This window comes from Nannobrachium achirus, assembly GCF_963921795.1.
Source record: "Nannobrachium achirus genome assembly, chromosome: 18".
Lineage (NCBI taxonomy): Eukaryota > Metazoa > Chordata > Actinopteri > Myctophiformes > Myctophidae > Nannobrachium > Nannobrachium achirus.
The window spans coordinates 40,632,109-40,645,799 of NC_137825.1; the positions used below are offsets into that span (position 1 = coordinate 40,632,109).

At 42.4% G+C, this 13,691-nt stretch overlaps 1 protein-coding gene across 1 annotated transcript in view; it reads left to right on the plus strand.

Annotated features, from left to right (window-relative positions):
* The window catches only part of LOC308303587 (regulator of G-protein signaling 7-like), a 97,412-nt gene that overhangs the window by 81,210 nt on the left and 2,511 nt on the right, over window positions 1-13,691 (plus strand). The window contains exons 10-15 of the mRNA XM_080747999.1: window positions 1,044-1,142; window positions 3,919-3,980; window positions 4,093-4,203; window positions 5,640-5,765; window positions 9,677-9,863; window positions 11,574-11,663. Of these exons, the coding sequence (XP_080604125.1) occupies window positions 1,044-1,142; window positions 3,919-3,980; window positions 4,093-4,203; window positions 5,640-5,765; window positions 9,677-9,863; window positions 11,574-11,663 (675 nt within the window). The remainder of the gene's footprint in view (window positions 1-1,043; window positions 1,143-3,918; window positions 3,981-4,092; window positions 4,204-5,639; window positions 5,766-9,676; window positions 9,864-11,573; window positions 11,664-13,691) is intronic.

Below are 13,691 nucleotides of genomic sequence, written 5' to 3' on the forward strand. Positions count from 1 at the left end.
AGCAGGGACCCCCTCATAGATTCCATAGAGTTTCATTGTTCGACAGCAAAATCATCAGTGTATTTTGGATTCTTGTCAATTTGTGTTTTCAGATACGTATTTAACCACTTGAATCGTCAATACATAACGACATTTCACTCTGTACTTAGTCTGCTCTTTTTCCCCTCTACACCACACGTTTTGGCCAAAAATAGCCGATCTACAAGCTCACAACGCCTTGCATCACAAGGCGTTGTGAGCTTGTAGATCTGCTATTTTTTGGCTAAAGTTCTCAGAATATGGACACTAGGGGTTCAAGTGGTTAATATATAAAAGGAGAAAAAAGTTTCTATCGCACAAAGATTTGGAGGACCCCCTGTAGTAACTCTGAGGACCCCCTAGGGGTCCCGGACCCCCTGTTGAAGACCCTCGAACAAAAGTTTATTGCTCAGTAAAAATTCTATCGTTGATTCATGATCATTGTTTTTAATAATGGTCTTCCTGTCACCTTCCTCTTCACCTTCCTCACACTGGTGTCCACTACGCTTACCCTCCTCTTCCTCCTCCCCTTCTGTCCACCGTGTCTTTATTCCTCCCTCTCTCTCTCTCTCTCTCTCTCTCTCTCTCTCTCTCTGTGCTTGTGTCTCTCTAGTCAGTCTATGGGGATGTGGAGAGTGACCTGGATGATGAGAGAGTGAGAGATCAAACTATGTTCATTCACAAAATATCACTCTTTTGCCACTTTTACTCTACCTCGCTCATTCTCTCACACCCCCCCCTCCATTCCTCCCTCGCCCTCTGTGTGTGTGGCCCCTATATTCTCTCCGTTATGTGTGTGTGTGTGTGTGTGTGTGTGTGTGTGTTATGTGTTCTCTCTTTCCCAAATCTTATGAGGTCCCTGTCTGTGTGTTTTGCCTACATGCTTTGTGTGTGCTTGTCTATGTGTGTGTGTGTGTGTGTGTGTGTGTGTGTGTGTGTGTGTGTGTGTGTGTGTGTGTGTGTGTGTGTGTGTGTGTGTGTGTGTGTGTGTGTGTGTGTGTGTGTGCGTGTGTGCGTGTCTACAGTCAGTGTACGGCTTGCAGAATGACATTCGGAACCACAGCCCCACCCACACCCCCGCCCCAGAAGCCAAAGAGCCAACGGAGGAGGAGCTACGAGAACAGGTAACGTGTCAGTCAACGTCGCACTGTCCAATCATCACACGCTAGTCAGGACCATGATGGAGAGCAGCCTCCATTCGTCACTACACAGAGAGGCTTTCCATCCTTTGCTTGTTATCCCCACACACCTTTCTGTGTGTTGTCACTGCTGCTGTTTCCTACTGGCTCACCCACCGGGAGGACGTAGAGCAGGGGTCTTCAACGTTTTCAGGCCAAGGACCCCTTAGTTGAAAGAGAGATGAAGCAGGGACCCCCACAACCTTTTCATAGATTCCATATACTGTAGTTTCATCGTTTGACAGCACGATCATCAGTGTATTTTGGATTCGTGTCAATTTGTGTTTTCAGATATTTAACCACTTGAACCGTCAATACTTAGTAAACTTGACCTTTCACTCTGTACTGTGTACTTGGTCTGCCCTTTTCCCCCTCTACACTAAACTTCTTTGCCGAAAATAGCCGATCTACAATGATGTTGTGAGCTTGTAGATCTGATATTTTTGGCTAAAGTTCTCAGCATATGGACACTAGGGTTCAAGTGCATGCATATAAAAAAGGAGAAAAAGGTTTCTATCACACAAAGATTTGGAGGAGCCCCTGTAGTAACTCTGAGGACCCCCCGTTGAAGACCCTTGACGTAGAACCTTCGCCCTACTAATCACTTCACTGATGTTTAGTGACAAATATCACCCTCCCCGACCCGGCTTCCCTCCACCGAACACAGGCCAATTGCGTTCGTATAGAGACCCCTCAGGTCGGGAACACATTTTTGTGTAGTACAGTACATGTACTGTATGTATCTTTTTTTAAAGATATTTGAAGTTTTTCTGAAATTCTGTCATTTTTCTATGAAAGCCAAAGATGTAAGCTATCAAATAGTTTTGGAATTTTGTTTCTAGTTGCTACAGAGGCTGAGTAATAGAAGGTTTTTAAGGCTTTTTTCAAATCTAAATGCGTTTAAGCAAAAGACAGACAATTTAGGTATTTAGCACAGCGATTCTCAACCCTTTTCACCCAGTTTGATGTGCATTGATTAGGCCACAGAACTCCATTTGATATTTAGCAGATGCTCATACAAGAGCAACTTACAATGCGAGATGGGAATAAGCAGTCAAACAAACAAACAAGGTAAAAAGACACACTAGTAGAGTGCAGAGAGAGAACCATGTAGCGCCTCAAAGAAACTAGGCCACCAAACAATGAACCCAGCATCTGTCTACTCTAAACAATACATTCTCAATAACAAAAGTAACAAAAACACGAGGACAAGTGGCCAAGATAATAATCTGCATAGTAAAGTAGCATCGGTGGAAGCAAATATGAGAAGAAAGTGATAAACGAGTGCTAGGGGATGAGGTGGAGTCTGAAGAGCTGAGTCTTCAGTCTATAGAGCCATTCACACTGTGCACAATAACGCTAACTATAATGATAATTATGTGCGAGCATCCACACTGATGTACCATGGGTTCTGTAAACAGTGGCACCAACAGCTGTGTAGTCCAGCTGTGCCAGAGCCCACACAGAGAGAGGGGGGGGGGGGGGGGGGGAGAGAGAGAGGGAGATCTCAGAGTTCAGTCAGGACAATGCATAGAATATATTTTTATTGTCTCCACCAGCCGAAGGCATGGGGAGACTATGTTTTCGCCCCTGTCCGTCGGTCCGTGCGTCCGTTTGTTAGCTAGCTAATCTCCGGCGCCGTTGGCCCGGTCTAGGCCAAACTGCACACACACTCCCTGGATGCCAATTCAGAACCTCAGTCTGCCCAAACAAAATCATGCATGCAGCGTCTGTGAAGCGGCCGTGAAAGGCAGAAGAAGACCTGGCACCATTTTCACATTGGCCTATTATAACGCCACCAGGAGGCCAGAATAACCTTCCTGACCTGGTGGAGACCTGTGCTTGGAAGAGCACTGCTTCTAGTTGAATATAAAATGAGGAGCAGCAAAAGGCAAGCAAGGAATGAGCAATGCAACTTCCTCATTTAAATAGGATGTTCTATTATCAAGTGAATATATGATTGGTTGAGAATGGGGGTGTTCTATTATGAAGCGAATGTCAGTGGTTTTCAACCTTTTTCATATCAAGATCCATTATTTATTCAGCATTTGAGCCACGGACCATGCGCCATTTGATGAGATTTAGCCTCTCAGACCAAAAACTTTGTCCTCAATTCCATTCCATGCTGTTTTGATGTTACATACCTAGGAGAGATAACAGGCAAACGTTGATGACAATAACAGTTCTTCTACATTTTCTAATTGTGTAGACTTCTTGTAAATTTGTAGTTGTAAGTAATGCAGGTGTTTAAGCTGGGGACCACCTGGAACCCTCTCAGGGACCACTGGTTGTAAACCACTGGAGTATGTGACTGGTTCAGAATAGATGGATCTGAGACCGACCGATGGTCGACCAGCAGCAACTACACTGAGTTCCTTGACAGAACTTGCTCTGCGCATGTCTTTACTTTACCAGGCGCGACGCGCATTGCTGAAAGAGATAATCTGACTCTGATTATTAATTATAAGAAGGTGAGATTGTGAGATTGTACCCTACCTCAGGTAAAGACAGTTACTGTAGCCTACCAGCAAGCGTTAGCTCTACATTAATAACAGCCGCCATCCCATTTTAGTTGGAATGATTTTTTTAAAATGCCATATTTATCATCATCGGTATTGCTTGGTGTGAATGGCCCTTATGGTGGAAAGTTGTGAGTGAGAGAATTGGATGTTTTATCCTCTATGAGTCCATGTGACCCCTCCTCTTGTCTTCCTCTGCTCAGATGCAGTATTGGCAAGCACAGTTGGACAGACACAGGTTAAAGATGTCTAAAGTGGCAGACAGGTAAGCTCACCTAATGGACTCTTTCATGCGACTAAACAAGACCCCCTTATTGACATAATCTACTCAGCTCACCTCTCTGTCTACACCCCTCTCCTCCCCTCTCTCTCTGTAGTCTGATCGCTTACACAGAGCAGTATGTGGACTTTGATCCGGTCTTCAACACTCCTGAGCCCTCGAACCCTTGGATCTCTGATGACACCACGTATTGGGAGCTGGAGGCCAGGTGAGGTCCCTCTGCTTCTCCTCTTCCTCCCTCCATAGTACCCCTCTTCTCTTCTCTTACTGCCTGTCTGTGCTGCATCTCCCTTCCCTGCATGCACCCCCAAACAAAAATAGCCCATCTACAAGCTCACAACACACCACACTGTGGCACGTTGTGAGTTTGTAGATTGGCTATTTTCAATATTTTTCTTCTTCATTCATCAAAGGTAGGGTAAGTGATATTTTTTGGTGTCAAAAATGTAAAGTTCTATTGCGATTTGATAGGGTCTCCCTGTCTCTCCAACTCTTTAATAAACAGAAAAGGCATTTTCAGGTAGGTGCAAATGTCATGCTATCTGGAGAGCATGCCCATTTATCACCTTCATTTTTATAGTGATCCTGTTTCAACTTGGTCTGCTCATTTCTATTTGTCATGAAGTTGACCTGAAAAAGCATTTTCTGTTTACTCAAGAGCTGGAGACTCAGGGAGACTTGTGTTACTGAACAAATATCCTTTAGGAATGATCACTATCAGAATATAGAGCTATTTAGGGGCACCCGTTGGCCTACCGGTCCAGGCGCATACCACTTATCTCCAGACATCGTGTCGCTGGTTTGAGTCCCGATCCCGTCTACCTTTGCTGCGTATCACTCCCCATCTCTCTCCCCATTTTTCCTGTCAGTCTACTGTCCTTTCAATAAAGGCATACAAATCCCCAAAGTTATCTTAAAAGAAAAATGAAAAGAATATAGAGCTATTTACCACTTAAATTTAACAGAGAATCATTGCTTACCCTACCTTTTAATCATACTGTATTCGAGGCAAACGTTTGAAATAATTGTACCATTGATTTGAATTCACGTCGCTCAGCCCTCATTTCCAATCATCATTATTATTATTATCCCTGCTTGGGTTCTGGCTCTGTTCTGTTGCATTGCCTCTGCCTGTGGGGGTGTTGGAGCTTGAAATACGGTGAACGGGTTGTTGTGGGATGGAGTGACATGGACCTGCTTTCAGTACAACAACTTGATTGTGCATGCTTTTTACTGAGGCTTTTAATTGGCTTGAGCTCTGGCTGGCTGCTGCTGTATTTGGTTTAGCCCTGGTCTTCCCACACGCTCCTGTAATGCTAGTTCTCAGTATGCAGCCACTTTGCATCTGCCTCCATGCTACTGTGGCCCACTGTTTATGTGTATGTTTCTGTAGTACTCTACCATTTGAATAATTCATGAATCGAATCTTTGCTGCTGGACACCTTGTTTCTGTCCATATTTCAACTTTTTATTTTATTTTTTGAGCGGTGCTAGCCACTCCAATATGTGACTTTGTGTGTGTCGATGTGTATATTATTTATTCCATTGTATCAAATACTCATGTCGTATGTCCCTATCCATATGTGTGTGTGTGTGTGTGTGTGTGTGTGTGTGTGTGTGTGTGCGCGACGTGCGTGCTCGCAGTAAGGAACCGGGCCAGCAGAGAGTGCGGCGGTGGGGGTTCGGTTTCAACGAGGTACTGAAGGATCCGGTGGGACAAGAACAGTTCCTCAAGTTCGTAGAGTCTGAATTCAGCTCTGAAAACCTCAGGTTGGTGCTAGTTTTATTATGCTGTGTTTTCAACACTTTGTAATGTGTTGTACTTTCAATTACTTTAAATACAGAACATAATTTTACACATTACACAGTTATTCAATTACATTAGTTGAATGTTATATTTGTGATAAGCATCAAGGATCCCCAAATTGATACATATTAGGCCACAGACACACATTTGAAAAGACCTTGCACGAGGGACCCCTGAAAGAGAATATTAGATTTAGTACAGAAATCAGCATCTGTCTAATATACAGTACTGTAAGAGGTGAAGATCATCCTATGATCTGAATAGTCATTCCTATACAGTACATTCTTTCACTGGGCTAACCTCTAGATGGTGAAATAATAAGTAAAATTCTGGGAAATTGCAAGTGTGGTTGCAGTGACGCGAGTCACAAGGAATCCCCTGGGAAATGAATTCCGTCTTACCATTTATGTTAGATATTGTGATGTCACGTGAAGCATGACCAATCCTGTCATTATATTGTCTGTGATATCCGGCCTTACAACCCAGATAACTTCAGTCAAAGGTTCACTTTGCTGTCAATCTGAGACACCTCCTCAGCACTCCGGGTCCCTGTTCTCTGGCTCAGCGATGGGTACGAAGTCATACTGCAGTGTGGGAATGTCTCGGCTGTCATCATAGGCCACAATGGTGGTAGTGCTGTTTAGTGTAATCTTGTAGTCGTTCTTCCCCAGGTTGAGACAGTCTTCACTGAAGATACAAACATGTCGATGTCTCGAGTGCGCTACTGAGGAGGTCCAAGCACATCATACTCTCCGTTTGCACACTTGTAATCCATGGGTTTAATAGAAATTCGTTCTTGTATTTATATTACATATTATGATATCACTCCTGTCTAATTGGACATCTATATTGTCCAATCGGAGATCAGAAAAAAGGTTAACAACGAATTATATATTGTGATGTCAAGCAAAGCATGTCTGGTTGGACATTACAATGTCCATGACGTTGCCTTACAACCCGGATAAAATCACTCAAAAGTTTACAAAACACAGGTTCACTTTGATGGCAAAAAGAATCTCTGACCGAATACAATAGTATTCAATATCCTCTCAGCCAGTCAGGACACAGGCATGTCCAATTGCTCATTGATGGTTTTGTATCCAGGACGGACATACAGTATAGTACAGACCAACTGACAGTGTGACTTCACTGCAGGTATTCCTCTTCCTCCCCTATGGGATATAACTTACATGTATGTCCCATAAGGACGGAATATGCAATGGAGAGAGCTCATTGAATAAGGCTCCATTGCATCCTGTCCCTGGCAGCATGCTGCGTCTCTCTGCATGACAGGTTATTCTGTTCCAGCTCTTTGTGTCACAGTTCTGCTCTCAGGTTTTCTTTTGCCTGTTGGGTGTCCATCTTAAGACGACTGCAGTGATCTGGCCCTGCTCTATTTTCAGCGCATGTCCTAGCCATCTGTAATTTCCCTGGTGATTCTCTGTGTACCGGTTTTCCCGTAGAGTTGATGGTTGGAGACCATGGACATTTGTTGTGGAGAAAATGCCATTCTCCTCATGTCTGTTTTGACCACTCTTTTGTGGTTCTCTCGAAGTGGGGTCCAGGGAGGGGGGTACCAAATGGACTTGTAATTGGATTTGTGCGCTCTCTTGAGTTATGGGGGTCCTTAAAAAAGGTGTGAGAACTACTGGCTTAATACCTACGTAATGCCCTCCATTGGTTGTTGTTGTTGTTATTAGACCAAGAGCAGGAACGAGGGTCATATTTCCATGCAAGGGCCAATTGGGTTGTGTTATCGATTTGTGTATCGTTGACTGAAAACTGAGCAACAGCAGCATCAGTCAGCGTGTGGGCCTCAGGAGAGCACTGTACTTTACTGTATTCCACACGACCAGATCAATGCAGGGAACAAATGGGGAAATTACTAATTACAAGGACGAAATCGACCAAATACAGCAGGTTCCCAACCTTTTCTGGATCAGGGCCCACTTGAATATCTGGGCTGCCGTGTTAACGCCTTGTCTTTTCAAGCAGTCACAGAATATTTTCCTATTTTTCGATCAATCCCCCGATCGATTACGCACACGCTTTCTCTGCTTCCGTGAAAAAAATAATAAAAGAATTGGCCATTGCAATCCATATTTATCGGCCATTGAAAACTCCACTGTTTTAGCGAGACCCATAGCAAGACACGGAAGTGGAGAAATAGATGATTCTGGGAAAAAGATAAACCGGGAGCGGATGGGGCTGATTGCTAACTTTTGGAAAATGTAAAAGGACGTCCGGTGACGTCCCTGGCGGTCTGGACCTAGGCAAAAAAGATGTTCAGTGACGTTCTTGTCAATGAATGAGACAAAGGAGTAGTTCACCCAAAACATTACTTTCTATTGATTACTCAACTAGGGATAGGACGATAATCGATATTATCGTTTATCGTGATAAAAAAACACTCACGATAATCGTATTGTGGAGATTTAATTTATCGTGATATCGTCCCTGTCATGCACTGGGATCAATTCACCTTTTATTTGCCAAGCTGCATATCCGTTACCACTTAAACCCTCTGTAATTGGTAAAAGGCACTTATAATATAGGTACTTGATAGTCTTTTTTCCACTCTCTATCAAATGTCTTTGCTCACAAGCTTGTAGATCTGCTATTTTTTGGCTAATGTTCCGCCCCAGGATAATGGATTTTGATTATCGCGATAATATCGTAAATCACGATTTCTTTTTTTACAATAATCGTGATATGAAATATTCATATCGTCCCATCCCCAAACTTAACCCATGGAGACTTGAATTTGTGGATATTATTTTGTTTTTGTTGCATTCCTGAGCCAATCATTTTTGATGACTGGCAACAGCACTGCAGTCGGTCATCAAATAGTCTTTTTGTTAGAATATGGAGATAGGATATTTCTGCCCGGCAGCAACGATATTATTAATAAAATCTTAGCGTTTACCAATTATTTTGGCTCCCGCTTGCAAGTGGCCCACACGCTGGGAATGGCTGCTGTACCGTATGAAACGGTGAGCTAATGACTAATTACAAGGTTGAAATGGAACTAATGCGAGCTGGAAAATCAACAAACGCCTCCATTTTGACACGGGTGCCGCTGCGTCTCTGTGGATCAGTCACACAGTGCCTGGCAGGCGGCAGGTGCTTTGTAATTAGACCAGACAGCTTGAAGGGTCTTAATGAAGACGGAATGAAATAAATATGGTGCTAAAACTTCATTATTGTATATATATATCCCCTTTTTTATGTGCCCAATCACACACACACTGACAGGACTTTTGAAAACTTTCTAGTGTTTTAGTCACCACAGCAGTGTCTGCCACCGACACTAATACAGACCGCAAATCATTTCTGCAAAATGTTGTTGTCGCGTGGAAACCTTGTATGTAAAACAGACCTGATTTGCACTGTACTTGATGAGTTATTTTTCCATCTACGACAACTCTCTTCACCAAAAATAGCAGATCTACAAACTCACAATGCGTCACGTTGTGACGCGTTGTGACGCGTTGTGAGCTTGTAGATCGGCTATTTTTGGTGAACCTGCTGATGACCGACCAGACCGACCGACCGGTTCAAGTGGTTAAACGTCAAGTATAACGTTATTTTCAGTTCTGATGGAAACGGATATTTCTCCAATAGGATGTAAGATTAAAAAAATGAACAGTGTAATTTGCAGGGTGCCGTGGATGAAAAAGTTATTTACAGGGGTGCCCTTAGTCAAAAAGGTTGAAAACCCCTGTTGTAGACGACAGGGGTTTAAGTGGTTGAATACAAATTAAAAAATCCTATTTTGCTATTTCAACTTATTTCGAGATCGGGCGTAAGATGGCCATTCATTTATTAGTGAGACTGCGGTGGAGTCTCTAACGTGGAGACGCTCCCCATGCAGGTTCTGGCTGGCGGTGCAGGAGGTGAAGAAGCGGCCCATACGGGACGTGCCCTCACAGGTGCAGGAGATCTGGAAGGAGTTCCTGGTGCCGGGAGCGCCCAGCGCCATCAACGTGGACTCCAAGAGCTACGCCAAGACCGCACAGAATGTCAAGGACCCCGGGCGCTACGCCTTCGAGGACGCACAGGTGAGGCTGCCGCGGCATCGGTTTGGACAGCAAAGTTTGTTTTTGTTTTAGTCATCATCTCTTGAATAAGATTCTGTTTAGTTTTAGTCATATTTTGAGTTGATTTAGTTGACTAAAATGTCAGGCCACGATAGTAATGCCTGATTTACAGTATGCTTTGCTGCATGCCGAAAATAGCTGGTCTACAAGCTCACAACGTGACGGGCTAAAAAGATAAAATATAAAATTACTTGTCTTTTAGTTCTACTGGATCTCTTCTCCACAAGTCCCTCCCTAACAATTTAGTCTAGTTTTTTTTTGTTGACAAAATTGTCATTGTATTGTCTTAGTTTTAGTCATCATAGTTTTTATTTTGTTTTTGTTCAGTTTTCGTCAGTGAAAAAAGGTAATCAACGAACATTCTTCATCATAGTTTTAGTCAACGAAATCAACACTGTTCACCCCACGAAACCTTGAATTGAATTCAAGATTTCTTGTTGTTTTTTTTGTCACATTTCTGAGCCAATGATCCAATATTTGACAAATTGAAGTCCTCAAGAAGAGTAAAACCATATTTTAAACATTCTCCTTGAACCTGGATCATCAGTAGGCTCATCAGTGATGACACTGTGAGAGTGGCTTTGGAGTTTATAATATTCTTTTAAATAGGTCTTGTATTGGTCTCCTACCACAGTGGTCACCACAAATATTGAATAATTGGCTCAGAAATGCAACAAAAACTAAAAAATCTCCATGAAATTAAGGAATTTCTTTTTTTGGTGAAGTATTCCTTTAATGTGTGGTTATGTTTACTGTAGAGTAGAAAAATAAGTCTGCACACACTGTATATTGTGTGTCGCCTTACCCCTTATGCCTAAACTTTTTTTTGGGTCATACAGTATTATGTAAAATGCACTCTAGCACGATTTAGATTTGTTTCTGAATTCTGACAGCTTTTTAGGAAGAAGTGGTTGAAATGGACGTACCAGACAGTAGGAGCTGAGAGAGACAGGGTGGCTTCCAGACTCATTTAGAATGCACAACTGAGTAACTGGAGGCAATTTAATCTTTTTTGTCATTGCATTCATTTATCCTCAGGATATTGCAGTGTAATTGCTTTGAACTCAAAATAACACAGTTTATCTGTTTTGGGGATCGGTTTCTGTCACTGCAGCTGGGCTCCATTTGTTTTATACCCTGTATACTTTTGACAAATAGCAGAAAAAAATGAATAAAACATATCCACACCTGGTCATGATGACCAGAGAAGGGGTATCAAAAACCTCGAAAATCCAACCCTGCAGTGCATTCTGACATTGTTGAATAAAGCGTCACTGTCGGGCAGAAACCTTGTATCTCAAATTTGTATGTTTTTTTGAAAAGCCCTACTTCAGCATACAAGAGTATCGCACAAAAGCAGAGAAAAAAGCAGACCTACAAGCACACAACGCCTTGCGATGCGAGGCGTTGTATGCTTGTAGATCGTGTATTTTCTTCTTTTTTTTATATAATAAAAAGGAACGGTTTTGGACATACAAGGTTTCCACTCGACAACGACAAAAGAAGGGGCTGGAGCAACTCGGATGATTGGAGCCTTTTACTTTAAGGGTGCAAGTAATGAAAAACTGCAACGTTTGGATGTCAGATTACATCTTGGTCAGGGCATTCAGACATTGTGTCTGTACACAATGTGGTGTTGGTTTACTATTCTCTCCTGTCCTCCTCCAACAGGAGCACATCTACAAGCTGATGAAGAGTGACTCGTACAGTCGCTTCATCCGCTCCAGCACCTACCAGGAGCTACTGCAAGCCAAGAAGAAGGTAAAGACCAAGAAGGAGACCATGGTCTGACTGCAGAAAGCCTACAGATCAGGGGTTTCTCAGACTTTTTATTTATTTATTTATTTCAAGGACCCCCATAACTCTTTGAGAGTTTACAGACCTGTAAGGGTCCATTTGGAACCCCTTTAAGGAATCCAGAGGGCCCATGGACCCTAGCCTGACTGCAAGCGTCAGACTCTATCACACACTTCGTTTTACCAACAGGGGGTGGTGTTGTGCAGTCTGGTTTATTAACCAGGCTACATGGACCCCTCTTTGAGATTCACTGCAAAAATGGTTCCTCCCATGATGGGAGCCGTGAAGAGAGAATAGTCCAGTCATTTTAGGGTTAGACCTAGAACAAATTGCAATAGTAGCAAACTCAACTGATTTTGTATCCTCATTATGTCCTTAGTGAGGGAAAAAAAGTCCCAAGGAATCCCACCGGGGCAAAGTTTTGAAAACGACCTACCTACCTTCAATTACTATACACTACAATATAACGGAAAAAATGACTGAAAAAAAATCTGCTTTAAGTGGGATATGAGGGGTCAAACTAGGTGTTTTTAATTATTCTGAATCCATTGCAAGCATTTGTTTTGCATGAAAAACATTCCTTGGGCTAAAAACGGACCCCAAAAGACTGAAAATTGATGAAAATTGATGAAAATTGACGTTTTGAGTGGCCATTTCTGGCCCAAGGAATGTTTTTCGTGCAAAACAAATGATTGCAATGGATTCAGAATAATTAAAAACCCCTAGTTTGACCCCTCATATCCCACTTAAAGCAGATTTTTTTCAGTCATTTTTTCCTTTATATTGTAGTGTATAGTAAGTGAAGGTAGATAGGTCGTTTTCAAAACTTTGCCCCGGTGGGATTTCTTGGGACTTTTTTTCCCTCACTAAGGACATATTGAGGATACAAAATCAGTTGAGTTTGCTACTATTGCAATTTGTTCTAGGTTTGGCCTAATTTTGGCCTAAAATGACTGGACTAGAACCCACAAAATCATATTAGACCGGCAGCCCATGAGGTGTTTTTTTCCCCCCCTAAATATTGTTTATACAGACATTCATGAAACCACCTGCTGACCGGCTGTCAGCATTGAGCAATTTATTTTATAGGGGTGTATAGTTCAGGCAAATTATTTCATTTTGGACCTCAAAATCAAAGTGATTGAATTATTTTCTTCACAGACCTGTCTGTCTATTAAGCCACCAGAACAACATACTAAAAGTCCTAAGAAATCCTAGTTGCTGAAATGTGTTTAATTGGCATCAATCTTAGATGTCTACCGATTATTGTCAAAAAGCCATTTAAATTCATGGTGAGTCCAATTTTATTTACTGAGATTTCTATTGATTTCCAAATACATTTTATCTTAATTCCTCACCTCAAAATGTAAATGTAAAAACTGCTCAATGCTGACGTCCGGTCAGCAAGTGGTTTCATGAACGTATGTAGCTTTATATAGACAATATTTTAGGGGGGGAAAAAAAGAAAAAAAGAAGTAAGGGAGTGAGTAAATGGTCCGGCTGGCCGGGAATCAAACCAGGAACTCACTGTCAGCCATTAGAGCCCATATGGTACACCCCAAACCACTTGGCTACCGGGTTTTGATTGATTGAAGACTTTATTAGTAATTTGCGTAGGAAAGGTACAGTTTCATGGCGGTACAGTTCACTGGTACAAGGTCATCTAAAAGGAGATCCTAAAGCTCTTCAGCTTATTTGCACAGGAAACCTTTATGTATGCATTGAATGACAGACAGATAAATTAAGGCAAAATTTTAAATGTTAAATAAAGTACATTTTGTATTTCATGCAAAGTAGCTCTAGCAAAGGGTAATGGGTGGATGGTTGGATGGATGGATGGGTGTTACCAATTAGCCTGCATGTTGGGTCACATTACTGTATGTCTCATTGGATGGGAATTGAATTAGTGCCTGTCCATCAGACTGGTTAGCCAGGCAGTGGCAGGCTATAATAGTAGGGCAGGAGAGAGGCTCCCCCAGCAGGACCCTTATG